This window comes from Podarcis muralis, chromosome 1 (genome assembly GCF_964188315.1).
Source record: "Podarcis muralis chromosome 1, rPodMur119.hap1.1, whole genome shotgun sequence".
Taxonomy (NCBI): Eukaryota; Metazoa; Chordata; class Lepidosauria; order Squamata; family Lacertidae; genus Podarcis; species Podarcis muralis.
The window spans coordinates 68,820,149-68,848,059 of record NC_135655.1 but is presented as its reverse complement, the minus strand read 5'-3'; the positions used below and the strand labels follow the sequence as shown (position 1 = coordinate 68,848,059).

The 27,911-nt window shown below is 40.8% G+C and overlaps 2 protein-coding genes and 1 long non-coding RNA gene across 9 annotated transcripts in view; 1 reads left to right on the top strand and 2 right to left on the bottom strand.

Moving 5' to 3' along the window:
* LOC114598128 (uncharacterized) overlaps positions 1-27,911 on the top strand; it is a 54,069-nt gene that overhangs the window by 12,509 nt on the left and 13,649 nt on the right. The window lies entirely within an intron of this gene.
* On the bottom strand, positions 273-27,898 carry NRIP3 (nuclear receptor interacting protein 3). 2 transcript variants are annotated; one of them, XM_028731802.2, is made up of 8 exons: positions 27,473-27,898; positions 14,222-14,401; positions 13,570-13,652; positions 8,370-8,509; positions 5,006-5,058; positions 4,805-4,899; positions 3,896-3,979; positions 273-3,608 (listed from the first exon to the last, which is right to left on the bottom strand). In XM_028731802.2, the coding sequence occupies exons 1-8, from the start codon at positions 27,638-27,640 to the stop codon at positions 3,593-3,595; spliced, it is 819 nt and encodes a 272-aa protein (XP_028587635.1). In that variant the 5' UTR covers positions 27,641-27,898; the 3' UTR covers positions 273-3,592. The 2 variants fall into 2 exon arrangements, with proteins under 2 accessions (XP_028587635.1, XP_028587644.1); XM_028731811.2 differs by lacking the exon at positions 3,896-3,979 and having other exon boundaries at positions 27,473-27,888.
* On the bottom strand, positions 20,783-26,546 carry LOC114598101 (cilia- and flagella-associated protein 77-like). The gene has a single exon (XM_028731789.2). It carries the CDS (start codon positions 23,743-23,745, stop codon positions 22,918-22,920), a length of 828 nt encoding a protein of 275 aa, XP_028587622.1. The 5' UTR covers positions 23,746-26,546; the 3' UTR covers positions 20,783-22,917.

The following is a 27,911-nucleotide window of genomic DNA, read 5'->3' as shown; positions in this document are numbered from 1 at the left end:
TCCCTTGTTATGGTTCTTTATCTTTTAACTGGGCTCAGACCAGACTGCCATTCAGATATACTATGGTATGAATTTTTGTCTCTTAAACTGCCCTGTGTTTCTTGGATGAAGGATGGTATTGAAATACTACTACTGCTACTAATCTAGGACTGCCCTTAGTAATGTAGGACACAAGGCCTACCAAATTTGCACCAGAAAGCATTGGATCAGGGTGTGTATTTGGCAAAACATACCATGAGAGAAGATAAAGCAGAAATTAAAACACCTTAATAGAAGTTTTACATTTTATTTATTTTCATAATCATCACAGTAATAAACACTAAAGTAGCCAAATGCCACATAAGTAGCATAGACAAATATATTTTATTTTTCAACTACATGTTGGCAGGTATACACACAGTGCAGTTCACCTCGCAAACACATAAAAGTTTTGTTTTGTAAATATAGATATATAAGTATTGAGGGCAATGATGCACAGAAAGATAAAAATATATCCAAACACTTACACTTCAAATCTGTGAGCAACACCAGCGCTGTACATGGATGTTATCAAACCCATTGCAAAAAGCCAAACTACAAATTATTAAAATATATATACTAGTTTGGGAGTGCTAAAGATGTTGTAGCCATTGCATATTCTTTGTGGTCACTGCCAGAATGACCAAACCAGATCAAATATTGAAAACTAACGCTAGCCTAAAAGCGTTGGTTCTCTACCCCTTTTTATTCAATGCCAGTACTTATTTCCATTGAATTTAATTAGGGTTCTTCAAAATGTAAGTGCATATTCAGTACAAAGTCTACTAGATAAGTTTTAAAAGGGATCTGTTGTGTCTAAGTGTGTATTGCATCCTGATGGTTTGACAACACCCACCCACACCCAAGTCTACCAAAGCTTCTTTCCTGCAAAGCATTTAATTAACTGGTGTAATTAGAAGCACATCTGTGATGCTAATCATATAGTCATATAGCTAACCACACAGCTCCATATATGGGAGCTTGGTATGGTGGCTTGAGGTGTACTATGGACAGAAGCTTAGAGAAAATAGCTTGAACAAGGAGCAAGGGAGAGGGGTGTCTATATACAAAACAGCTCCCCATGTTCTCAGGAAGGAAGAGAGTGCATGTGTGTAAGATCATTTTCCTGTATATATTGCTTGCTATTTTTGTTTATATGGATTGGTGCACAAGTAAGACCACCCTAGCCTGTTGTGAATATGGGTTAAGCAGATATATGCAGACTTGAGCACATACTATATAAGTTTTACGATTGCTTGAGCACACTTCAGTTTGCAGTTCAACACATTTGTAACGTAGCTGCTAGTGCAAGTTGAACTGCATGTTGAAACAATCAGACAATTATGTGCTACACATGTTGTTAATCCACACTGCGGCCACAACACACTTATTTTTGAGTAAATTTGCACAACTAAACGTATCACCCAGAACCAATTGAAGAATACCTATTGCTGGTAGCAAAAAGCTCAAGACCATTATAGAAAGCAGTGCCAAGAAGTTATAGGACAGGAATTGTCTGTGGTATTATCAGCCTAATGGAGAAAACCAGATAGTTCGCTGAAGAGTGTGTCATAACATACAGCATTATTGACTTATGAGACTCTAAGGCCGGGTAGTCCAACTTTTCATACCAAGTGGGCTGCAAGAGTGATTCAACATGGAGCCCATGGGCTGCACACTGCCTTGGCACGCATGTGCAGGGAGGGGGAGCCTGGCCAAAATCTGAGGCTCCCCCAGCCCTCACACTGCTTTCCCAAAGCTGGCTAAGTGAGGTGGACTTTGGGGAGGCACCATGAGGCTCTGAAAGGTACCTAGAGCCCTCCTAGCTCCTTCTAGGCTTTGGGAAGGAGGCTGGGGGAGTCTTCATGCCTCTCTCCCCAAGCTCAGTGCCTTGCTTAGCCAGCTTTGTGAGGGCACTGCAAGGGCGGGGGGGGGGTCATTAAATATTGCTGAGAGCCGCCAAAAAAGGCCTCAAGGGTCACATACGGCCCCTGGGCCATGTGTTGGACTGCCCTGCTCTAAGGGAATAAAAGAAACAAGGTGCTGCCCAGGAGCAGGGAGGAAGTGGTTCTTTCTTTCCCTGTGGCTCATCATATGATGTTTAGAACAGTGGAGAGCCTGCTTGAATATATATCATTACTGTAATATTGTCTCTGGTGGTAAGTGTTAAAATTCCCTGTTCGGTGGATAATATTGAGTGATAATTGCTCTTCTTGGGAATCAAGCAGTCATGCCATTAGTGAGAATGACCCCAAAGGGAGTATGACAGGACACGGATATTCATTTTTTTTAGAGAAAATGGAAGGGGCTGCCATAGCAACATTGTTTCCCACAGTGTATTTTTATATACAGTACACTCATTCTCTCTTTCTCTCATTTCTCAATCTGGTTTTATACTATAAAACAATAACCATGCTGAAGAATCAGTCCAGAACTCAATGTTTTTAAATTATTTGGTGAGTTTGCTGCTTACAAGATAAAGGTAAATACACCTGAAATTCTAGTAATATATATATTGTAGAATGCCTTGGAGATACAAAGGCAACAAGTATCTAGGCATTAAGATGATGAATACATATTTAAACCAAGAATGAAATGGTTTTTTCCAAAATTATCTCATAACCAGCCTTAAGGAGTGATGAAAATTATTATGCCAAAATGTTGGTAACTATTTAGAGGTCTGTCCTTGTCTACTGATATTATCTTTTTGCCAGGAATTATGGGCTAATAAAAGGCTCACAGATACAGTTTAAAACAATCACAACTGAGAAAATTATGCAACAAAATTTGAAGAAAATAAACTAAAATATTAATGCTGAACAAGTAGACATTAAAATTCTTATGTATGCTACACTGTGGTTCTAGATAATTTGTTTAAAATCTGGAAATCCAGTTTCTTATGCTATTATGAAAAGCTGAGTATTCTATAGATTTAAATTGTGCTCCACCTTCTTACTGTTGACACCAATATTTCATAATGAGAAATTAAGAACAACATTTTTCTGAGATATTGAGATTTGGAAAATATCTAATAATACAAGCAACAATAGTTGCATCATACCACCTTCAGTACCCTTGGAAAAAATATATTCTCTTCAACTTACGTGAGCATTTGGATGAACTTATTTAATTGTAAATAAGCTCTGGTTTGAACCCAATCATGTCCAATTATTAATCATTCTCTGTTTAAAAATAATTCTAAAAATCTGATTCTCACAGCCTCTCATTGCAGCTAAATACAGTTAGTTCAAAAGTTATAAAAATTGTCTTTTTCAGTCTCACAAGAGGCAATTCATTTCAATAATCCATTCATAACAAAAAAGATGTAAAAGAAACATTTTCATATTTAGATGACCATAAAGAGGACATCATTTTTAAGAGTGGACTCAGATGTGCTTTTAGAAGTCCACTGTCCACACTCTTGGCATGGTGAGTGAATGCCTGAAGTTGCCCTAGACTCCTTCCTTCATTTAGCTACAAGCTAGCTACAGTCTAGCAAGGTGGGGATATCAGTATTGCCGACTCTCCTTTCAACCACAAAGCCTTATTCTCTGAAGCCAGCAGTGCATTCTCTTCAGGCTTCAGAAGTGCTGAAATGAGAAGCATAAACCAGTGTGACAAAAGAGTTGGCTCTGTTTTGGTTTTTTGCCAAGCTCGATCTCATTATAGCAAATACATATGCACATAGCGCTAACTTGGGGGCTGGATGTGCTCATGCAGTCGTTCAACCCCACACTCCATAAGCACCAGGGGCTGCATGCAACCCATGCTGCTTCCCAGCCTGCCCACTCTGCTGACAGGGATGGCTATAAGACCAGCCTGGGCTGTACCACCTGTATAGCCAGCACAGGATATCCTGGAGGAAGAAGGTACCTGCCTTTTCCAGGGACACTTCCCAGGCTTCCAGCTGTGTCCTACAGCTCTGAACCAGGAGCGCAGGTGGCTGCCATGAGGATGTGCCCTAGAAAATAACTGTTTAGCAAGCAAGGCACCTCATAACTGTGTGCAAAATATATTTCCTTACCTAAAACCTCTGATTTCATAGATCCTATATATATTATTTATCAAACTCCTAATCAGCACTTAAATTGTGGAAAGGGGGCACAAATGTACTTGGGGCAACTGAAAGCCTAATTTATTATATTCTTGGTGTAAAAGAGCCTATTTCATCACCTTTGTAATTCTATACCTCTTTGGGGGGGAAAAATTCCAGAAATAAACCTCCCATGGTACAGTTAACACACATGCTCAGGAGCAATATGGTCCCCATCAACATTAAAAATGCTGAATGGTATCCCATTGTCTCATTTTCTCTTTCTTTCTCCCTTTCTTGGAAACTTCCATGCTATTCCCTGACTAAAATGCAGGAGTGTGTCCTAAGCACTTACTGAAAGCAGGATATCCCAGTGCAAACCCGCCAAATGAAGCAGAAAATAAACACATTGCCTGTACGATAGGCTTTGGTAATCAGAACCAATGTTTTAAACCATATTCAGTCTGATTGGTGTTAAAAAAAAGACCTTAAAAACTATTAATATCTTCTTCACTCACATCTAGGGGCGAATTCAATAATGACAGTTTCACCGTTCAGTTCTCTACTTACAGCAGCTTTTTCGTGCTGCACTAAACATACTTTGGATAGCACATGGTAAACTATCATGAAACCCTCAAATTATATGCCATCCCTAGTCAGGATCCATTTCCTCCACACATTCACTATGCCACTGATTTGACTGGATATTGTCACTCTAAATATATCTGTGCAGCTTTAGAGTTCAATACTCACTTCTCTTCGTGTGCAGAGGCATTAATGACAAAAGGAATTTCTACCCTGTCTGTCTTCCCCAAGATCAAGTGATACTTTTCAAGGTTTATCACACACTAAAATTAGAGGGAATATAAGAAAACAAATTAGACAACAGGTTAAGATCACCTCAGTAAAAGAAAATAGGGGATACCAAAAGTTGGGAGGGAAACAGAGTTTTACCTTCAAAGATTTCAGTGTCTGTAACCCCAGGGAGAAGTTTTTATCATTATCTTCTGGAAAGGGAGAGAAACATGTTCAGATAGAGATAAAATGCTATGATGAATCAATCTAACACATACACAAGCTCATATTTCCATGAGATGTGTTAGGTCCCTTAGTGCGGTGAAGGGGTCCCTGCCAACTCAATTTGTCTAAAGCAGCCGGAGAATAACCTGCTCTTCCCTCACACTTTACCCTTCTTAATAGTTCAGTCACTATGTAAATCTTATCCTTTGCTTGTTCTGTGAAACCAAGTATTAATCAATAGTGCTGAAGGATGTATTAATTTCTTTTCCTTTCTGAATTTTCTTTTCAGGCAAGTAACCGTTCTTTCTGTGACCTGTTCCTTATATCTAAGTCACTGAATTGATTCCTCTGTAGAACAGTGATAATAAATCATTGCTGATGGCAAAGAATTCTTAGTGATCTCAGGGTAGTTTCTGTTGAGCCAAATTTAGAATTGTAAAGGCTGTCATTTATACATGAGAGGTGCCAGTACTGCCTGGAAATAATACTCTATCATTATTATTATTTATTTTAGGGTTTAGTATATCACTATGACACTTAACAGTTAAAAATTTCAGTTCATATATACTCATATATACTTATTATCCAAATAAATATATAGATATTTCTAATACAGTTATATAAATTATACCCTGAGTTTGTAACCCTGCTGCTTAATCTCAGAACTTTGTAGTCTGATTGTCTTTACTTGATGGTGTGGGAAAGGCGTATTGAGAGGTGCTTAATAACTTTAATACTTTCACTTGTTCTAAGAGAACATGATTCTGCATGCCCAAATTAAGCTAGGAAAAGCAATGTACTAACTATAATCCCCTTCTTGGTCAGTCCCCAAAGCATTCCTGTCCAAAGCACAAGCTTAAATTCACATAGAAATGTGTGAAATGGAAATTATAAAGTAGCTGGCTGGAGACAGCTGAAAGAAAGTTTTAAAAGGCAATTGGAAAAAGGAATTTCAACTTCTGGTATATGTACTTATCCTACTTTCATCTCTGGTAAATGGTTTTAAACTTTTAAACCTTTTAAACTTGAGAAACTAGGGATTTAAGCTGTGTTCTCATACATTCCAAGCATGTGTTCCATTACTGAGGATGGGTCCTTCCACTGTGAGTCACTTTAATCCAATAGGGTTGGGCCTAGAGTGAGTTAGTTGCACTTAGAGGATTGGAAGTAATGTTAGTTAGTTCTCATTGAAATCAGTGGCAAGTAAGGCTTTTGCATTTTCCTTTTACAAAGAGTTTATATCCTACCCTTCCTCTGAGGATCTCAGGGCAGCAACATGGTTCTTTATCCCATTTTATCCTCACAAGAACCCTGTTATGTTGCAAGGCAGTGATTGACCCTAGGCCACGGGTGTCAAACACAAGGTCCGCGGGCCGAATCCGGCCCGCCAGACCTCGTCATGTGGCCTGTGTAGCCACCACCGGCCGCCAGTCTAGGGATTTGTTGTCTCGGCAGTTTCCCGCGAAGCCGCCGCTTTTATCTCGCGATATTTGGAAAGCGCACGGTTTCCCCCCCCTCCCCCGCTCACTCCGCCGGAAGCGCTGCAAGGCGTTCGAAACCCGGCGCGAGTCAGAAGCGACGGCGCGATGCCCGTGGAGGAGAACAGCGGAGCCTCGTCCGGGAGCAGTGCAGGTAGGGAGCCGCAAAGAGAGGCCGGGCTGCCTCCTGAGGGTCCGGGGGGGTGTTTATTGTGGGCTAAGGGGTCTCCTGAGCATGTGCAGAGCGCTCTCCGCCTCACCCGCCCCACCCAGCAGAAAGCCCGCGAAGAAAAGCCCAGCAGCAGCAGCGCCATTCTTTTTATCGCTTATTGTGCAGGCGAGGCTGCCTCCCCCGATATAGATATAGATATAGATATGAGAGAGGGGGAAGTCAGAGAGGTGGAAAAAATATGGGGCTGGTGTCGGTGGGATTATAACCTCCCTCATGAGGATAAGTCGGAATTTAGCAAAGTAGGGTGCAGCTTTCCTCCCCCCCCTCCAAAAAACAAACAAACAGAAAAGTTTGTAGCACTGATCCTGAAGCCAAAGTACAATTTTAGCATGCTGCTATTATTTTCCACCTCATTTCGCTTTGTAGCTGGTGACCAGTATCCATTACTTGCTGTTTGTATTCTTGATGAATGCTATATTATAAAAAGACAACAACAGGGGGACAACGGAAGAATTCGGGAAATAGATGGTGGCAAAGGGGTTGGAGGTCTTTTACAATAGAGCTTTCAGGAGCTAGAACCAACAAGTACCGTGTTTTATATGTGTGTGTGTGTGTGTGTGTGTGTGTGTGTGTGTAACACATAACAAGAAGCAACAAGTACTGTGTTTTATATATGGGTTATTTTGTGCTAGTTTTAAGGCAGGCATATCCAAAGTCTGCTTTGGGGCCCAATTCGGCCCTCCGGCCGGTTTTATCAGGCCCCTGTGGCAGTTCATTCATTTATTGCTATCAAATCCTTTAAAAAGGTCAATAAACCTTGGGGGGACATCCCCCAAAAAGCTCTTCAATCCTAAAAAAAAGCTCAACTTTGGTCAGCCCTCATGCATATTCACTTCCATCAAATCTGGCCCTCTTTGAAAAATGTTTGGGCACCAGTGGCGTAGCGTGGGTTGTCAGCACCCGGGGCAAGGCAAGTAATTTGCGCCCCCTAACTGAGAGCGAGTGAGTGAGCCAGGTAGGGGCAGAGAGCTGCGAGTGCAAGCGCGCGCCCCCCCCAGATGTTGCGCCCGGTGTGGCCGGCCCCCCCTGCACCCCCCACGCTACACCACTGTTGGGCACCCCTGCCCTAGGCCATCCAGTTAACTTCATGGCTGAGTGGGTATTTGAACCTGTCTTCCCAGTCCTAGTCCAACATGCTTAACAGCTCTAATGGGAGTTGTAGTCCAAAACAGCTGGAGGGCACCAGGTTGGCTAAGACTGTTTTAGCCCTCCTTCCCTAACCTGATGTCCTCCAGATGCTTCTAGGCTGCAGCTTCCATCTGCCCTAACTTACAGAGCCAGTAGTCATGGTGAAAGATACTCTAACAAGTATGCCACACAACAGCCCTAAGCTCGATTAATTTAGTCTGGATCCAACCAAATAGATTTTTTTTAAAAAAAGGAAACTGACAGTGAATTGAGAGAGGTTTGGCTTCTTAGGGTACAACCGCAACATATTTTTATACTCTCAATCCAACAGATTTTAGAAACAAGTCAAAAGCCTCCCAAACCTGTTTACCAAATAAACTTACAAATTGCACCACAATGTACAAAAATAGGTTTAACAAGTACTATACTTGTATGGCATCTAACCTGCCTGAACACTCACCTGCCACAATTGCTGAACAATCCACGTGAATAGTCCCCATGGTAAGAACCAGGTGTTCTATGTGGCCAATCACTTTCATACTGTGTGGCAATGAAATCTTCTCGCCTTCGGGCTTATAGGGTTTCATGTGCTCCTTTAATCTGCACAAGGAAAAAGTCACTGGGTTTACGTCAGGAGTTTGTTCATTTTAGGATGCCAGTACTTGTGTTGTGTTGTGTTGTGTTGTGTTGTATCCTGGAACTGAGCATAGTCATTCCTACTCTGTAATTAGTATCTGATACAGATAAATAATTATTTTTATACAGGTTTATATTATTTGCTGTGCGCTGGCCCTCGGCCTCTTAAGTGAGATGGGCGCACAACCCTAGAGTCTGTCAAGACTGGACCGTACGGTCAGGGGGGGTATACACCTAGATACTTTACCTTTCTTTCAATCTTTAGTCCTGACACATCTTGTAATTTTTGTTCTCATCATTCATATTTTTTACCAAGAGTTTGATTTGTCTTTATTAATCTTAAATCCTGCTACACCCCCCCTTTTTTTAAAACTCTTGTAAGACTTTCGGGATTGACTCTGTTGGTTCTTCCACAGATATCACCGCATTGTCTGCAAATGCTTTTAATTTATATTGTCACGGTCCCACTCTTATACTTTTAATTTGTTGGTTACCTCTTATTCTTTGTGCCAATATGTCTAAAATTCATATGAACAACAAGGGTGACAACGGGCACTTTTACAGAAAGAAGAAAGCACGGATGTTTTTGCTTAGTGGCAGATTGTGCTAGCCTGACTCGTGGGAAAAAGGAACAAATTAGTAAGACATTAAAACCTGGCAAGCCTTTTGTCTTTCGCTAATACACAATGTTCTACTGCTCTGTCAAGTAACATTTGAGGATTATTTGGATTCTTTTCATTTCTTACATACCCCCTCTTTACGCTAAACCAAATCCACGTCTGGGGAGTGCTCAAGAAGAGTATAGCGATTTTTCTGATCTACCAGAACTACCATTCAGCTAAAAATGAGAATTCTTCCCTCTGTTTCTTAGACTTGTTTTTTCTTAGGGCATTTTCATCACCGTGCTTATTTCAGCAATTGGATGAGCTTGGATAGGATATCTAATCCCTGTGGATCAAACCCACTGGGGAGTTTAGTCTGTGCTAATTTCTTGCCCCATTACATAATAGACAAGGTCAGGATGGTGCGTTCTGGACACGCACTTTCCTGCAGCGTCTCTAGAGGCGTCCTTGAATAATAAATCTCTTCCAGGGCTGCATCCCATGCTTTCAGCCATGCTCTTACAGCATCCAAACAGGGTTATGGGCAACCACCATGTTTGGACCTTCCTAGGATGACCAGAGCAGAGTTCCTATAGGGAAAAGAAAAGCTGAGCATGATGGAATTAGGCAGGCGATTAGATGAGACACAGAGAGAGAGCTGGGGAAATGTATACATCTTGGGGATCTTTTAAATTTATATGTTAAATTTAAAATGTTGGTTATATAAACATTTAGTTATCTATTTTTAAAAGGGTTTTTTTTAAAAAAAAATGCTTCTGATATCACAACATACTATTGGCTGGGCTCTTACAGAATCCTTCCTTTTCCTTTTTTTTCAGTGGGGCCTACACAGGAGACAGTGTCTTAGTGGATTTGTGACATTCCATAGGGTCAAACCAAGTACTTCTGAGGGAACTCACAATTCCATAATGCTTGCTATTCTTCCCTCCTCACTCTTAGCTTTGTCCTAACAGTGTGCCTGTACTGGACTGACGGTTTTTTGTTTTTTTAAAAACAGTCTGTCCAACAGCTATAATTCCTTTCATTTTCCATGAGAACCTACTTTCATTTGTGCCTCCTTTGTGGTATTTTTCTACTGCACTGCTTTGCAACATGAGTCATCAGTGACTGATTTATGACCTATGCAGAGATGAGTCAATGCTAAAGGCACTTTGATACGGTTACTTTGAAGAACCCATTCTCCTATCTATTAAATGAGCTAGATGGATCAGAGCAAAAGACGAGAAAAATGCTCTATCCATTTCCTCAACTTTTTCTTCCTTTGATCTTCCAACAAGTTAAATATTGTACAGCGTATGACCAGTTCTGATAGCTAAGACGCCCAGTCCTTTATATAATTTGCCATCGTTAAATATTCTGATTAACATGTTAATAATTTCCATAGCCCCTTTCTGCAAAGTACATTGCAATTACTTAATGCGTATTTTGTGCTTGATAATTAAATTGTATCCCACCCTCCATGCTAAGAATTCAGAACAGCAATCCTTTTACTTGGCAGGCAGTCTCTAAGATAACTAGTTTGGGCCCCATCTTCTATGCTTCAGATTATTAAGATCTGCTTATAGGAGATATGAATGCTTCTATGACATGGGCACTGATTGCAATGCACTCGTGCCTGCCTTTTAGTTAAACAAGTCAGTGTATGAACCCATGTTAATTTTTATTGCCTTGTCAAGGAAGATCTCATTTGGTTAGCTAAAGTTTAAACATTTATCAGTGTGTTGGCATGGAAGCACGCTCTGTGCTGCCCTGGTTGGTAGACAGTACTTCTGGCTGAGATACATGGCTAAAGAACAGATCACCATATGGCGAGTACAACATTCAATGTTCCCTCTCCTTCCTTCCCAAGAAATATAGGCTCCAATTTCCCTGGCACAAGTTAAGATTGCACAGTCTGAGCCCACAAGGTTTTAAGATAATTTCAAAAATTAGAGCAGACTGGAGTTCAACTCTCCCCACTGTGTCACAACAACTGAATATAAAAACTCTTCTGACAAAGGCCCACATTCATGTGCTGGGTTGTGGCAAGGCTTACACACTCCTTATGTGCTCAGAGGCACTTCTTTCATTTGTATTTCACATGTTTCAAGATAGGGCACTGATACTGAAAATGGCTCAGCTTAAGTCCAAGGGTTGAACTTAATATATATGCAAATTAAGACTCAGTTAGGAGGAAGAGTGCATGACCTTCAGAGAACCCATCCTATACCAATAACAAACTAATAATCTGCATACAGCTCTTTATTTAGCCAAAATAGCACCATCCACACACAAGAGAGGCATCAGCAAGCTTGAAATAACTCCCAACATTTGCAAAAATACAGAAAAAGAAACAAGAGAAAAGACTAAGGGAGGGCCCAATGCTCAGGGCCCATAGGATGTTGCGTTTGTTTTGATGGGAAGCAGAACAAGGGAGGTGGGGGATAAAATTGAGTATCTTGGGCAAGGAGATGGCTGCCCCAAACCCTGAACAACAGTACTCCACACTGCAACACACTACTTTACTCGAGTTTTTTTTAAGGAAAAAATTCATCAAATGGTATGACATTATTTCAAGAGAGGAGGAGCCTTGGAAGTCTTTCTTAAATGACTAGGGTGTTCCCACCTCTGACTGGTGCACTGGAAGAGGACTTGAATTCGAAGGATGTTAAGATTAACAGTAAAACAGAATAAACCTTTTATCAGTTCAATCAACATCATGCTATGCAGCCAAATGCTGTAACAATAAAAAAATAGACAATATCATATCTAAAAAGGAGGAATACAAGCTAACAGCTATAAATAATTAGCAAAGACATCTATCATCACCTTTGCAATTAGCAACATGGATTTTAGCTGCTGACATACCAAACAATGCATCTGAGTGGATTGCCAGCTGGCGGAGAAAAAGAAATGGGCCTGACCTGCTCTTGTCTCTTTCATAGCATCTTGAAAAGCAGGAATTAGCAAGTTTTTCACAAGATGGAAACACACATCATCATCTGCTAATTTGCTGCAGATCAAACAGCTGTTAAAGGCACCTTAGCAGGGGCCAGATCAAAAGCAGGCAACTCAGCCTCCTAGCAATTGGTTTTAGAGTGGCCAGGCAGGTGATATAGAGGGCAGATCTCCTGCACTTTTAATAGTTGTATAGAAGAGGGAATTTCTGCAGATACAGCTTTTAATCTCATTTGCATCTGACTGCCCCCATTGTTTGATCAGTATTCCTGTAACAAGATGTTTATGAGAAACTTAACATGAGATACACTCCAAAAAGGAAGTCCAAATACAAACATCAGACAACATTTCCCCTCTTTTGGACACAGTTGTAGAGAGTGCTCCAAAGCACCATAGCCACAGACACAAAGTTATTCTAAAAGCAGAAGTGGGCAGAAGGTAGACTTAAGGTCAAAGTATAGAGATGATTTTCCTGGCTTGCTAATATTTTCATATCACTGCTGTTAAAAACACAGTTACAGTAACCAGTTTGAAAAGTTAGCAAACCTACTTTCAAGTTGCAACACCCTAGGAAACTGCCTTATACCAAGCCCATCTAGTTCCTTGATCTATCTAGTTCAGTATTGTTACCACCTTGTTCAGAACCTGTGCCGCCACCCCCCTGACATTGTTGGACTGCAATTCCCATCAGCATCTGGGGTGGCACAAGTTCTGCATCCCTGGTCTGCACTAGCTGGCAATAGGTGCCCAGAGTGCTATTGCACTTACATCATGTTGGTGAACCTCTCATAGGCGTATGGTTGGCCATTGTGGGAAATTAATCCTGGACTTGATTGTTGGATAACACCATAGACCAAGGTTTTTCTGATGTTCTTAGGGTTTCATTCGGGAGTCTTTCCTGCTCTTCTTAAGACTCAAGGGCTGCTTTGCATGTAAAACATCTCTACCACTAAGCTACAACCTTTCCCTGTTCAATGAGAACTCACTCTAGAACAGGCATAGGAAAACCCTGGCCCTCCAGATGTTTGGGACTACAATTCCCATCATCCTTAGCTAACAGGACCAGTGGTCAGGGATCATGAAAACTGTAGTCCCAAACATCTGGGGGGCCGGAGTTTGCCTATGCCTGCTCTAGAGCAAAATTGTCAACTTTTTGTCTGGCAGTCCTTTACCTTTAAAAGTTATGCAACAGATAGAAATTCAACAAGTACTCAGTTTTCTGGTGTGGGAAAAAGCATCCCCAGTGGAATTTGTGTCTGCCATCCAGCTCTTAAAGGTAAAGAAGCGTGCTCTCCAAGTCAGCCCAGTGCAAATGCATTAGTGAAGCAGATCTGGCACTCCCACTGGAGGATTTGCAAAGCACTGACCTGCTCCCTTCCCCTGTCCATCTTGGTGTGCAGTAGTGAGGTCAGGTGAACACTGTCACATGCTTTTAACTAACAGTCTAGAAAACAAACTCCTTACCCTAGTCGCTCCAGACATGCAGATGATATGATATTCCTCTGACATCCAGTATCAACCACAACTTGCAGTTCCTTCCCAGCGCACTGTTGAGGCAAAACAGAGTATTTGAAAGAATCAGCTGACAGCTTCGATTTTTATTTGTGCTGTAGTGTAGAGTTCTGGAAACAAACACCATTGTGATCTATCTCTGGAACCCTTTTTTTGTATCACCAGTGGAAAGCAAATTTCTCAGTTACTAATTCTACTCTTGAAGAAATTCATTCTCCAGCTTTACATGTGAACACTCATTCAAGTTTAGTATTCCATCACCCAGGATGTGCTTTTCAAAATCTCATCAATTTTATCTGCCTAACTTATGTATAACTTGGTTCACACTGTGCATTTTTTCCTCCACATGATGGCTCCAGGCATGTATTCATCCAGCAAACATGAAATGTAACCCCACCAACACACTGTGGAGACAGATGCAGCTACTAAGAATGATCCCCCCATGGTCACAATGGATTCTTAAAAATGCTGCTGTGATCACAAATATTGCCGCCACATAAAGCTTTGGCTGTATTTGGGTTCGGCCACATAGGGAATTGGGTGCAGCATTCTCATTGTAGTGGAAGGCTGGCTGAAATATCAAATGTAGGCCCATGAAGCATACCTGGCAGCACACCAGGATGAGGTCTTCTTGCTCTGTTTTCTTTGGGCCATCCAGTTTCATTTGATTCAGTTTATTTGTCTGGAGTGAGAGTTCGTTCTTCTGAGAGCAGCTGCCCCGGTTGTGGCGCAACCTGGACATGTTTGTCTCCATCAACCGTCTCTGGAGAATGTTGTGTGGTTGCTTAAAAAAAGAAAATGAGGGCAGGGGAAAATATAGGTTGATTGAAACCAAACAGTTGAAGAATGCTGTCCTTTAAATACCTGCATTAGTTATGCAACTCAAGAAAAAAATATTTTGGCAGCATTAAATATGTATTTTTGTATCTAAACACACACACACAGTGACAAAATATGTGGCCCTTTGTTGTTGAAAAGTCAAAGAACAGGACTCAGCCTAAAATCTGTTGGATAACCAGCCTCCTATAACCAACAAGTTTAAGTCTAATGCATGAAGGGGTTAAGACCAAAGAGTTAGCTGTTCTGGCAGGTGTAGCTCAGCTTGGGAGAGAGTAGGTAATCAAGACTTTATTCCCCTTATTCTGTCTGAGAAGCTCAGCATGTGAAGAGTCTAAACTGGTTACTTCAGTTTAGCTGAATGGCTCTTATAAGCAACTTTTGAGTTCCCCTATCAATAATTTAGGAACTTTCACCACTGTAACTAAGTCAAGTTTCGTTGTTCGTTCAACTTTTTCTGAATGCTATATGGAAAAGCACATGAACCAGACCTTTGAAGAGTTTGTAAGTAACCTAATTTTTAACTTTTCAAACATGTGGTATTTTCCTATACTGAGGAAGAGGAGCATTTTGCAACTCATATGAACATATTTTAAAGGTCTAATTGCCTATATTTCCACGCTTTACTTTGCTACATATTTTGTGTTTTTTAAACTCTGCTTGGGTTCTCTCACTGAAGAGTACTGTCCCCAAACCTGAATCTTGCCATCTAGGGAATTCTCCTTTTATACCTATTTTTTTTCTTGCAGTCAACAAAGTCCTCATCCCAAAGGTTCTGCATGGAGAAAATGGCAGGCTGAAATTTATAAAGGAGTGAATAATTTCTGTTGTCATTCAGTATTTACAAATGGTGGCTCAAAGATATTTCAGGACATTTTGACATATTTAGTTGCTCGGATGAGGAAAACAATTTCACATATAGGGGACAGGAGTTCAATTTGGAAAAAAGCATTATCACTTATTTTCTAAATGAGAGTATATTTATCTCTAAAGAGCGAAGCAGCATGTAAAATTTAGTAAGTGGCATAAATATGTTGCTATTATTTTAATGTGTGCACAAACACGGTAGGCTAATGTCAGAGATATTGGGGAAATAATTTTTGAGGATGTGGTTTTGTGATGCCCATTCACTGTTTTCTCTGAATTAGAACAGCTCCAATCACAGGTATATCTGGGATTTTATGTGGAAAAATTAAAAAGTTCGGTTGCGTTCTGTGGACTTCTGGGGCAGGTTTTTCATTTTGCCTTCGGCTCTGGAATACTGAATATATTTTGCTCAGTTCTGAAGGCATGCAGACACACGCAGCCTGGAAGCTTCTGAGTAAATATGCATTGGATTGAACTGCATTTATTATTAGGGATGCCTTTAACAACTTCATGACATTCAAATTCCAATCGTGTTGCTTTCCAACTGCTGCATTTCCATACCGGAAAAAGCCATAGCCATTAAAGACATAGAGCTTCTCTGAACAAAAGTGAGGCTGCTCTAAATGTAATACTGTATATCCTACATAAGTAGTCTCATAGTACTGGAACAGGGAATATGAGTGCAAAAGCCAGACCAGGATGAAGATATACTATAAAAAATCAGGGGGGTCTAGTATTTCCATTTTCTGCTTGGTAGTACATGACAGGATGAACATTCTCTCAGCCTTGGGACTCCCCATTTCTTGGGACTTGGGATGCAATGGTTGTTCAATGTTTATTTGATTTGGCCAAATAAATTACTATTGAGCAATTATTACTCTTAGTGCCAAGACTTTGTAGCCGTGGGCTTTCCCCAATCCCTTCCTTCTTTCTTGGACTCTCTTCTCATCCTCCTCCCTCTCTGCTTCCTTAGGATGAAGTGCCTCATTCTATGCACTTTTACTCTCTCCTTCTTCCATCTTCACTGTTGATTGTGTTATTTTGTCTTAAACTCTTATAGTAAATCAGCCCATGTCAATCCAGTGGCTTTTAATGTTTATTTGTTGAGTTTTACTATACAAAACTCTCTAGCATTACAAACTTGATTATTATTTTTTAATCTCATGCATGACACCATTGTACAGTTTACCAGGGATTCTGAAACAGGTTGGCTGTCACAACATTCAGACAGTGTCATCACCATGGAAATAAGAGAAGGTTGGAGATACTGTTGATACTCTTTCCTTCAAAATACTCTGCTATATACCAAGGATAGGGTGATGAATATTATTGGAATAACAAAGCAGCAGCACTCGCAATCCTCCAAATAATCTCACATACTTGTGCAGATCAAGTCTAGCCATGTTTACTTGGAAATAAGTTCCGCTTTGTTCAGTGGTGCTTAATCTCAAGTAAGTGCACATAGGATTGCAGCCATAAGCTTCTCAGATGGGAAGTAATGATTCCAAAGTTGTATTCATTATATTTATATGAAAAACAGAATACTTAATGGGATCCAGTTATATGTGCATGTAGCAGTGGGCTGCTGAACATACAGTTCCTGAAACTGCAGCACCACATTGTCTGATATGATGGTAGTGAAGATTTAAAAACCCAACCAACCAACCCCCCACTCTCAGAAGAGCTTTTTGTTTTCATATAACTTTTTTTGTCTTCATAAACAATTTTTTTAATAGTTTGAATTTTGGCTGGCTGGGTGAGAGAAAAAGAGACACGCACCTTTAGTAGATGCATAGAAGAGCAAATAAAGCTTGTATGACAGCTTGCACCTGCTGAAATTCAGTCTTCTATGCAACTGTTAAAGGTGCAGGAGCTCCCTTTCCTCTGTTTCACCTGACTACCCAATCAAGGCACTTTCTTCCTGTCCCCCACCCCCATAGCACTGGAAGGGACTTTTGGGGATACTGTATTTGGCCGCTTCATCATGTGGTAAACGTATAAGAACCAATTTTATGCAGTTTTACAATCAGCCCATTGAACAATTTTCACATCCCTCATGTGGAAGAATGTGTTGTTAAGCAGATTTGGGTGGTTTGAACCAGAATCAGCCTCATGAATGTTGCAGTGCATGTTCTAATTGACTGCAACTCACCACCTCCTGAAAGTAGAATGAACTAAGGGGGTGTTGTGAATTACAAGATGAAACAAGGGAATATTCACCAGGCTGCTTTTGACACTGAAAAACACAGATCAATAATCATTGTGAGAATCATAGAGAGTACTCTTTTAAATTTAACGAGCTTTTTATTATTTTCCTCTATCCTGCTTTCTGTCCTTTCTTCACGAAGTAGAAGTGTTTAAATATCTTGACACTGACTTTTTATATATAAAAAACACACATTCCTGTTTAATGCCCCTGTCCTTTCTGCAATCTGTGATATAGCACTGTTTTGATGCCTTTGAATATTCACACCTGGGGTAGGGTTGTGGGTGTGAGCATGCCACGCTTATTACATCACAAGGGAAACAATTGAGAAAGAAATGACACAAGCGATCACATAAAGAACTTGAGCCGCTACATCATAAAGCAGTAAATTATACTTAAAGTGGTAAGCCAACATAACAACAGAGAGTGATAATAAAACAAACTTACTCTCTCAGCACTGTATGGAATACTACTAAAGAGCACACTGGAGTCTCTCTCACATCTCACATCACTTAAAGATGTTAATAGGAAGGAAAATTCGGAAGTGGAATCAAACATATGCCCCAGAATCAAGGCAGCCCTCACATTCACATAAAACACCAATTGAAGCCTCAGGCCTGAATACAATACATACTCTCTCCAAGTTAAGGAAAACTCTATTTCTGTGAAGTAACTAACCATTTCCATAATGGAACCCTCAGGATCCTTGTCAGATTTGAGGTTCTTTGGAGGAAACCATGACACTTAAGCTACTATGATAAGTTTATAGGATGGCTGTGCCTGCTGTGGTTCTCTCTTCTGCTAGTCCTAAATTTCCCATGGACCCTCGTGGTTCAAGCTATATTATCTAGCAAGATTCATTTTGTGTCTGCATCTAACATAAATATTCCACGAAGCATTCCCAGCACCAGCTTCTTTTTCTTTGCTATCCACTTCTGTGAGAACCACTGGTATCTTGCTCTTGACAGAACTAGACTGCACACGCCTTAAGGCAAGATTGGGGAATTCTTTTGTGTTTCTGCAGGCATCAACAAACTAAGCACTCAGCAAATATACATTAGATGATGAAAGGACAGAGGGCAAAGCTATAAATAATATTTCTCTATAACACATTACTCCCTAGTTGTACAATAGGAACGCACTCTATCTATTTCAAACAACCACCTCTGCTGAGCTGGTGAAAGAGAGTGGCCCATGCCATGCTGGCTGGGGGCTGATGGGAGTTGGAGTCCAACATTTGGATATAGTCATATGTTCCCTATTCCTATTCTCCTTCTCATTGTCCTTTGCAGAGATATCTCAGAAATATTTCCAGTGGCTTTTGCAGAGAACCTTTTACACAGCTCTGCTTATAGTTCTTTGGACCTGAAGGGGAATCATAGATACATAAGGTGGTAAAATACACATTTTTGCATATTTTCACTAATGCTTGCATCTTTATGCATGGCTTCCCCAATACACCTATTTTTGGTGACATATTTTTGAGTGTATAACTACATTGCAGCATTCGGAGAAGTGTGAATTTCAAAGAAAAGCTTTGTCCTAGTTTTGCATATTGTTTTGGGAAGTGTGAATTAGGTAGGTTTGCACTAAAAGTGACCCATATCTCTTCCCCATCCTAAGCCCATGCATACATTTTTTTCACAATAATGGGCATTTTCCTAATTATATAACTTATTCCTGAGTACTTTAGTGCAGGTTGGTAAGATGCAAAAGAGGACAATGTTCCCGGACCCTTAAAGGTTGTATGAGGACTGAAATTCAGTAGACTAGCTTGTCATGCAACCATTAACTTTAGCATGACCTAGAAATAGATAGCAGAAGTATATAGGTGGAGAGCTGGAGCCTTGCAAATGAAATAAACTTCAGGGGGGGAAATGCTGAAAAAGCCATGGAAATAAAATGCAAGCAGCCAATATGTACTGTATATATTAGATTATGAGTCATGATAGACAAGTAACATGATATTTTAGTTAACTAGCAATCAGCATAATGAACAGGCAGTAATTGCTAAAAATTAGTATGTGTAATGTAACATTTAAAGCAATATTTCATACTGTCTTGCATATCTGCACTATCTTGTTTGACCTTTTAGTTATTCTAGACATAACCCATCTTTCGAGAAAGTTCAATGCTGCTAACACACATAAATAGCTCTCTCTATAGGAAATACAATTAGAAAATATGAGCAAAAGAATGCAAACAAGAAGAAACTGGGCAGTGAAAACCAGAAAGATATAAGAGCAGCAGTAAAAAATCATCTAACAGAGGCTTCCTGAAAAGGAAGATTTGCACTTTGGAAAAGCTTAGAACTCCCTTTATCTGAATCTTCAGATTATCTGAATCTCCAGATTATATATGTATACATATGTTGCACATAAAACATGTTGATAACAAATAACAAAATAGCAAATCTAAAACAGCAATACCATTTGTCAAAATGTGTGATGTTTTAAATAAAAAGGGAATATCATGCATTAGTTTATGCATTCTGAATGTTCTACAGGAACGGACTATAAGAATGGAGAAGGTTGGACAGTAAATGAAGTGGATAAAATAATCTGGCGAGGAAATACAGTCCATCAGTGGGTTGTTTCCAAGGAAGTGATATTTTTCCCTGGCAAAAACTAAGGGGTGAGACCATCTGTCTTTGCCTCAGATTTTTAGTTAAATTATACTTTGATATTTCTGCTAGCATCCCTCTACCAAACAGCCAGAATTTATAAAACATGGAATTTATATGCAGAAAAGGCCTTCCCAAATGATCTTTACAACCCTGGATTTTATTTTTAGCGCTATGTTAACTAGCTTCAATCTTACACTAGTTGTACAATATTCCCTTTAGGTGTTTTTCATGGACAAAGGCTCTGGATGTAATTTTTCTTTATTTTAGTGAGGGCTTTGATAAAATCCCCCATGATATTCTTGTGGAGAAGCTAGCAAAATGTGGCTTCAAGGAGTTACTTTTAGGTGGATTTGTAGCTGGTTGACTGACAAAACACGAGGAATGCTCACCAACAGTTTTTGTCAGCCTGGAAAAAAGTGATAAGTGGTGTGCTTCAAGGTTGTGTCCTGGGCCCATTGTTCATTCAACATCTTTATAAATTACTTGGATGACAATTACTTGGATGACATCAAATTTGTAGATGACACTAAACTGGGAGGGGTAGCTAATGTCCAGTTCTGGGTATCACAATTTAAGTATATTGAGAACCTGGAACGTGTGCAAAAGAGGCTGACCAAGATGATAAACCAAGCTTTATGAGGATTGATCGAGGGTGCTGTGTTTGTTTAGCCTGAAGACGAAAAGACTGAGAGGTGATATGATAGCCATCTTCAAATATCTGAAGGACTGTCACATGGAAGATGGAGCAAGCATGTTTTCTGCTGCTCCAGAGGGTAGGATCTGAACCAATGGATTCAAACACAAGAAAGGAGATTCCAATTAAACATTAGGAAGAAATATCTGGTGTAATAGTAAGGACTATTCAACACTGGATTGGATTACCTTGGGAGGTGGTGGACTCTCCTTCATTGGAGGATTTTAAGCAGAAGTTAGAGGGCCATCTGTTAGGGATTCTTTTCCTGTGATTCCTGCATTGCAAGGGATTGGACCAGATTGCCCTTGGGGTCCCTTCCAAGTCTACAACTCTATGATTCTATGTGTCCAAAGTGGGAGGCCACATGCGAGAATTGTTGAATGCATAGACTACAAATTCTTGGCTGCAGCTCCTTGCCTTGGGATCAAGCTGAATGATAGATAGGTGTGCTTCATTTTTCTCTTACATGGGGATAAGGGAATAGGCGTCAGGCAATAACTTCTCCCAAGTACCTCCTGTTAGGTCACTGTGAGAACAGGGTAGGCCGTTGTTATAGGTTCAGGTAAAAAATAGGGGGTATGGTCCCCTCACATTTTTCTGGTGCCCCCCCTGCCCTTCGGATTGCTACCAGTGGCTGCTGGCAGTGACAACATAGGGACATGTGAAGCTGCCTTATATTGAGCCAAACGATTGGTTCATCAAGATCAGTATTGTCAACACTGACTGGTGGTGATTCTCCAGGGTTTTTGACAGGAGATGCCAGTTACTGAACCTGGGCAATAACTTTTGCATACAAAGCATGAGCTCTGCTTCACAGTTGTGCTAAGACCCATTTGACCTGAGCATTATAGTGCTGTCCTAGAAATGCTGCCAATGTTGATAAGAAAGATGGAGAGGTCTGTCTGGTTAGTGATATTATGGCAGGGAAAGTCAGGTGAGTTTCTGCAATCGACCGGATGTTCCACTAACATGGAATTATTAGTTCAGGGTCCCAAACCTCTTTCTTGCTGGAAATCCCGCCTGCCTGGCTGCCATTGGCCTTTTAAGAACTCATTCTGGAATGGAAACATGTTTCAGATTGCAGCCCTGTAACTGCCTTTTTCTTTTAAAAAAGTAACAAATGTAAGCATTTTTTAAAAAAGAAATACCGGTAGAGTATAATGTCACATGTACTTTAGCCTTAAACATGTTTTCTCTCTTTTGTTTTAATGTGCCTATTATTATTTATATGTGGTTTGGAGATGTGTGCAAGTAGGTAGCTCTGGGTGGGAGGAGAGAAAGCAAACACCACAGCTTCATTTATATAAAGGAAATAAATCTTCTGATGCAGTAAATCACAATAAATGCTGTGACAAAACTGGGGGACATAATTTACATCAGGAGGCATAGATATGTGGCAAAAGTATCATTATTTGTGTACCTATAAATTGATTATTATATATTAAGAACCTGTTTTGAAGAATTGCAATATTGGATTTATATCAGTCAGAAACACTAATTCCCAAGATGTGTGCCGTTACAATTCTTTACAGCGGTTTTCTTTGTGCCAGTAGAGCTATATACCTGACAGTGCTGGATGTCGGCTGCAATCATAGAATCATATGCCTGGTTACTCCCATTTATTAAGAATGCAGTTTTGCATGAAAATAGAGGGTACTGTGATGTTTAAACAATTTATCCCCAGTCCTGTCTCTGCTCTGCCCTTCTCTGACCTCTTCTATAGTTAACAGTTTTGCATAACACTGCCACACTTTTATTTACTGAAGCCAACCGCTGCTAATGTAGCAGGTGGGCTATTGCACTGTGTTAAATTGTGGCAGCATGCAGATTCCACAGGTTGTGATGTGGTTCTTTGGTGGCACAGTGGCAGCCATGTATTCCATCTTTCTCACTGGCAGTGAGTATGTTCTGTTACAAGAGAACCAATTGCAACTTCTTGCTGGAAACTTCATTTTAATACTGTATTGTCAGTAGCAAGAACAAATCACAACCTTTCTTTTTTTAATCATAACATAGCAAGTGTTACTTTTGAGACATACAAAGAGGTTGCATATTGATAAAAGCTGAATCCTACAAATGTGTATAAATGCCCTGAGCTAGCTGGCCATGTCGAACTGGAGCTTCCATTTCCTTGGCTTTGAAAGCCTTCACTCGATCTTCTAGACTTGGAAAGGTGTTAAGATGGGGAGCAATTTTCCGAAATTGTGGCATGATCCACAGAGGATCTTCCTTTACTGGCATTTGATATTTCCTCAGCATGACAGCCCGTGTATCATATATCTTTCGCCTTTTCTTATGCTTGTTTTCTTTAACATATACACAGTTTTTTCGGTTCTCCTCCACCCATTGGTCCCCAAACTTATGTTGAAAGACATCTATGAAGGGGGTGGAAGGACGATAGGGCCTCCCATAGGTCATGGCATCGGGAAGACGAGGTGGATCCCTTGGGAACCTGTCCCCATCAGCTCCTTTGCGGCGCACATCATGGTGTTGGCGATACAGGTAGTGTTCCTTTGCTGTGAAAAGACCAGCTTTTATTCCTCTATAGTTCATGACTATGTAGTCCTTTGGCTTCTCCTTCTTTTTGGTGACAGTGGGTGTCATTACCCGCCAGTTCCCTATTGCTTCAGGCATTCCTCCGTCGGTCCCGCGTAGAGTTAATCCATACACAAAATCTGAACCAGGAATCTTTGCACACCTTCTGAGGGTCCTTCCTAGCTCTGGTTTTAGAATGAGGTGGTTCTGAAACATGGTGTCTCTCACCAGTCCAAGCCTGTCATTTTCTGTCCCTGGCTTGATATCATCCCTGGTCAGTGGTAGCAGTGGGGGTGGGCAAATGTCACTAACGCTGGCCCTCCTCTTCTGCTTATCAAGGTACCTTCTTACGAATGATTCCATTGCTGATCAATAAGTAGTAATCAAACACTTCATGCGCTCTCTCTCTCTCTCTCTCTCTCTCTCTCTCTCTCTCCAAACAAATATTTGATGCAGGCCTCTGTGGCCACTTGAGTGTAACCTGAAGCCTTGGGGTGACATCACAAACCATGCAAAATTTATTGTTGTGATTCACTGTGTCATCAAACCCTGATCTATTCATTCAGTAGATGTCAGTAAGTCACTCAATACGGTGTGTGTGTGTGTGTGTGTGTGTGTGTGTGTGTGTGTGTGGTTGGAGAGGAGGGAGGAGGGCATTTTCAAACGAAATGATGTTCGTTAAACAGGAGGATGGTTATCTCAGGTGTTTGGCTTCCATTTTTAGGAAAGTTAACACTTAATTTCTAAAGCATAGGTGGCTAACACTTTTCAGGACAAGAATTACATTGATCCATAGCTAAGCTTCTGGGTACTTTTTATCAAAGTGGGCAAGTGTAAATGTTGGCATGGACAAAGCAAGTGGATGTGGCTAAAGTGTAAAAGTGGGCTCTATTAAATATAAAATTATTTAAGCTCATTTATTCTTCCTTATTAAATTCATGGAGCAATAAGCATTCCTCCCCTTTTAAACTGCCACATGCTCTCTAGTTTGTACTCTGACTCTCTGCCTTCTGGCTCTGAACTCTCACAACTAAACAGGTGAAGCACTCTGTGCTTTCTATAGTTTCATAACTTCAGCTGCTCTTGAAAATGACGGTGAGAAGCCACCTCTGTTTGGAAGCCATCAGTGCACAGGAAGTGCTGCTCACAAAGATTGTAAAGCACTGCAGAAGGGCCCTCTATAAAGAAATCTGGGGGAATTGTTTGGTGACCCATGGAGTAAAAACACAATGAACACATTTTTAGGACTTGCACAACACAACCATCAGTTCAATATTGTATTCCAGGTCAACAGAAGTATAGTGTCCTAATCAAGAGAAGTAAAAGTAATGCTCTATTCTGCCTTGGTCAGACCGCATCTGGCATACTATGTTTATTTCTGGGCAAAACAATTTTTAAAAGATATTGACAAGCTGGAACATGTGCAGAGGATGGCGACCAATATTATCAAGGAACAGTTATGAGGAGTGGTTAAGGGAGCTGGGTATGCTTAGGCTGGAAAAAAGAGACTAAGAGGAGATAGGATAAAGTAAAGGTAAAGGGACCCCTGACCATTAGGTCCAGTTGTGACCGACTCTGGGGTTGCGGCACTCATCTCGCTTTATTGGCCGAGGGAGCTGGTGTACAGCTTCTGCGTCATGTGGCCAGCATGACTAAGCCGCTTCTGGGGAACCAGAGCAGCGCACGGAAACACCATTTACCTTCCCACTGGAGCGGTACCTATTTATCTACTTGCCCTTTGACGTGCTTTCGAACTGCTAGGTTGACAGGAGCAGGGACCGAGCAACGGGAGCTCACTCTGTCGCGGGGATTCAAACCGCCGACCTTCTGATCGGCAAGTCCTAGGCTCTGTGGTTTAACCCACAGGAGATAGGATAGCCATCTTCAAATATCTAAAGGGCTGCCAAATGTTTTCTCTTGCTCTGGAGGGCAGGACCCGGACCAACAGATTCATGTTACAAGGTAGGAGATTCTGACTAAACATCAGGAAGAACTTTCTGACAGTAAGAGCTGTTCAACAGTGGTATGGACTCCCTTGGAAGGTCGTGGACTTTCCTTCACTGGAGGTTTTAAGCAGAGGTTGGATGGCCATCTGTTGGGTGCTTTAGTTGAGATTTCTGCATTTCAGGGGCTGGGACTACATGATCCTTAGGGTCCCTTTCAACTCTACAATTCTATGATTCGGTGATCTTCAACCACCAAAATTTGGGAAGGGATCTCAGGAGGGGGCACAAAAATGTCTTCTGGATGCTAGATACAGCTACAGGCCATTGGTTTACCACCCCTGCTCTAGAAAATGCTAAAGAAGTCCTTACACCACTAATTTGTAATCTTTGTACAGGGAGTTTTATGCAAAGCCATAGATACGGTATAGCACTAAATGCCCCATCCCTCTCCCTTTACTAGTTATATATTTCAAACACTGTTGTTCACCTCTGAGTATATTGTGATTACTACAGGGTGATTTGATGTGTAGGACTCTAGCAAGTGCATTGTACGACTTAATTTCAATGGGGTTGTGTCAAATGGCTACTGGTCCAACTTGGGGGGAATGGCATATCCTTGATGCAGTATTTACCCCAAATGATATGAGGAATGGACTGACAGTATATGGGGTGCAATTTTCTCCTCTGTGGTGGTCAGACTATACGTTGTGAAGGTTGGACTGGAGTGCGAATTCCCAGAGTTTTAAATTGGAGCAGAAATCATAGTTTTGGCCAGTACTTGTTCTGAGGCTAAAGACTGATATGGTTTTTAGAAACACCTATATATTAAGCAAAACACCACCACTTTCCTTTTTCACTGTTACACATCTAATCCTAAATTCTGGTGTCATAAAAACTATACAAGGTTAAAGTTTTTTTTTTTAAAAAAAAAGATTCACTATATTCATCTTATCGTCAAATGTTGTGAGTAGGCAACATATTGAACTCGGGGTGGGGGGGGATAAAAATCAGAATGGACACAACTTCCTGCTCAAATAGATTTTCATCCTGTTTTGTGTCTCTGATGTATGCTTCTATTTTCAAAAGCTAGAAAGCTTTGCAGATGTATGTTGTAGAACTCAAAGGAATATAGCTTCCCCTGATGTGGGAGACAATAGACTTGACTGAGGGCCAAACAAATGAACATCATCAGGAATGCAGCCACAGTACTCCTCCCCCACCCCCCAAAAAAACATTCTATCAAGGTCATGAAGCTAAGGGAATAATTTTAAAAACCCTCTCCCCAACACTGCTTTTACTGCTTAGTACCATTCTGAAACTGCTATCTGCAAAAGACAAGACAGGCAATGCAGCAATAAGGCCCCAAAGCTGCAGTTCTGAACACAGTTCCCTGGAAGGAAGTTTCACTGAAATTTACCTTAATAAAGAGAAGTTAAAGTACAAACTCAGGAAGTCATCACCTGTGTTTGATCTCCAGTTTTCTTATTACAAAACTACGCCTAATCTGATCAACTCACCAACTGACCAATTCACATATCTAACATTTGTACAGAATACATTGAATTGACTATATATCAATATGGCTGAATAAGGCCATCTTTTCTTTTCTTTTTTAAATCACAATGTAAAGGATGCTTGATTGCACTTGCAAGCATGGCTATATAAACGTTATGTCAGGGACAGGACTTTGGGATAGAAGTCCAGGGTCCTGCTCAACAGAATGAGCTGGGGTGGCTTATTACCACATTTTGACGGATGTGTTTTAATTATACATTTCCATATGAAAAGTCCCCCATAAGACCATAAAGTCCAGAGTTCAGAATTACGTAGCTGCACCGCCAAATATAAACTATTTTTGATAACAAAAACAGAAAACATATCTCATGTAAAGCTCTTCCCCCCACCATTTCCTCAGTCTTTATCCTCCCTCTGCATCCCCAACAGCTTAATTAAAATGCTAATTTTCTATGGCTTCCAAAGGCAACAAAGATCATTATCTTCAAAACATTTTTAAAACACCACTAGAATCAACAGACCAAAATGTTTTAAATCCATCCTTTTAATCTTATGTTTTCTCGATATAGATTTTTACACACACACACACACACACACACGTACACGTACACACACAAACAGCGTCTTACGGTGTCTTTCGAAGTCCCCAGCTTTTTCAGCCCATCTAATGGTAGCAGGTCAGCCGAGTCCTTGTGGTTAAACTGCACTGCCTGCTTCATTCTCCTCTGTTGTCGGAGAGATGCAGCTTCCCTCAGGTCCACATCCTTTCTGTCTGTTAGGAGCCCTGAGTAAAACATCTTTCCGATCTGTCTCCTCTTGCCTGCCTTTCTTTCTCTCCCCCCAAGCTGCTGCCAAGCGTCTATATGGAAACAAATGGCCCGGCGATCTATTGTGGTGGACTTTATAACAGAATCCGCGTGACGTTTTTGAGAACAGCAGGTATCCCAGCCAGTGCGGCGTAGTAAAGGAGGGGTTATGTACACTGCAATATGTTACACACATCGAATATGGCATGAGTTGGCTCACAATCAGTCTAGGAATTACCAGCTTCCTTTTGAGGGGGCGGAA

Coding starts and splice junctions, on each gene's coding strand:
- LOC114598101 (XM_028731789.2), bottom strand. CDS start 23,745: ATGGAATCATTCGTAAGAAGGTACCTTGATAAGCAGAAGAGGAGGGCC.
- NRIP3 (XM_028731802.2), bottom strand. CDS start 27,640: ATGTTTTACTCAGGGCTCCTAACAGACAGAAAGGATGTGGACCTGAGG. Junction 5,059..8,369: donor TTGTTCAGCAATTGTGGCAG/GTGAGTGTTCAG, acceptor CTCCCTTTCCAG/AAGATAATGATAAAAACTTC. Junction 4,900..5,005: donor AGACACTGAAATCTTTGAAG/GTAAAACTCTGT, acceptor CTCTAATTTTAG/TGTGTGATAAACCTTGAAAA.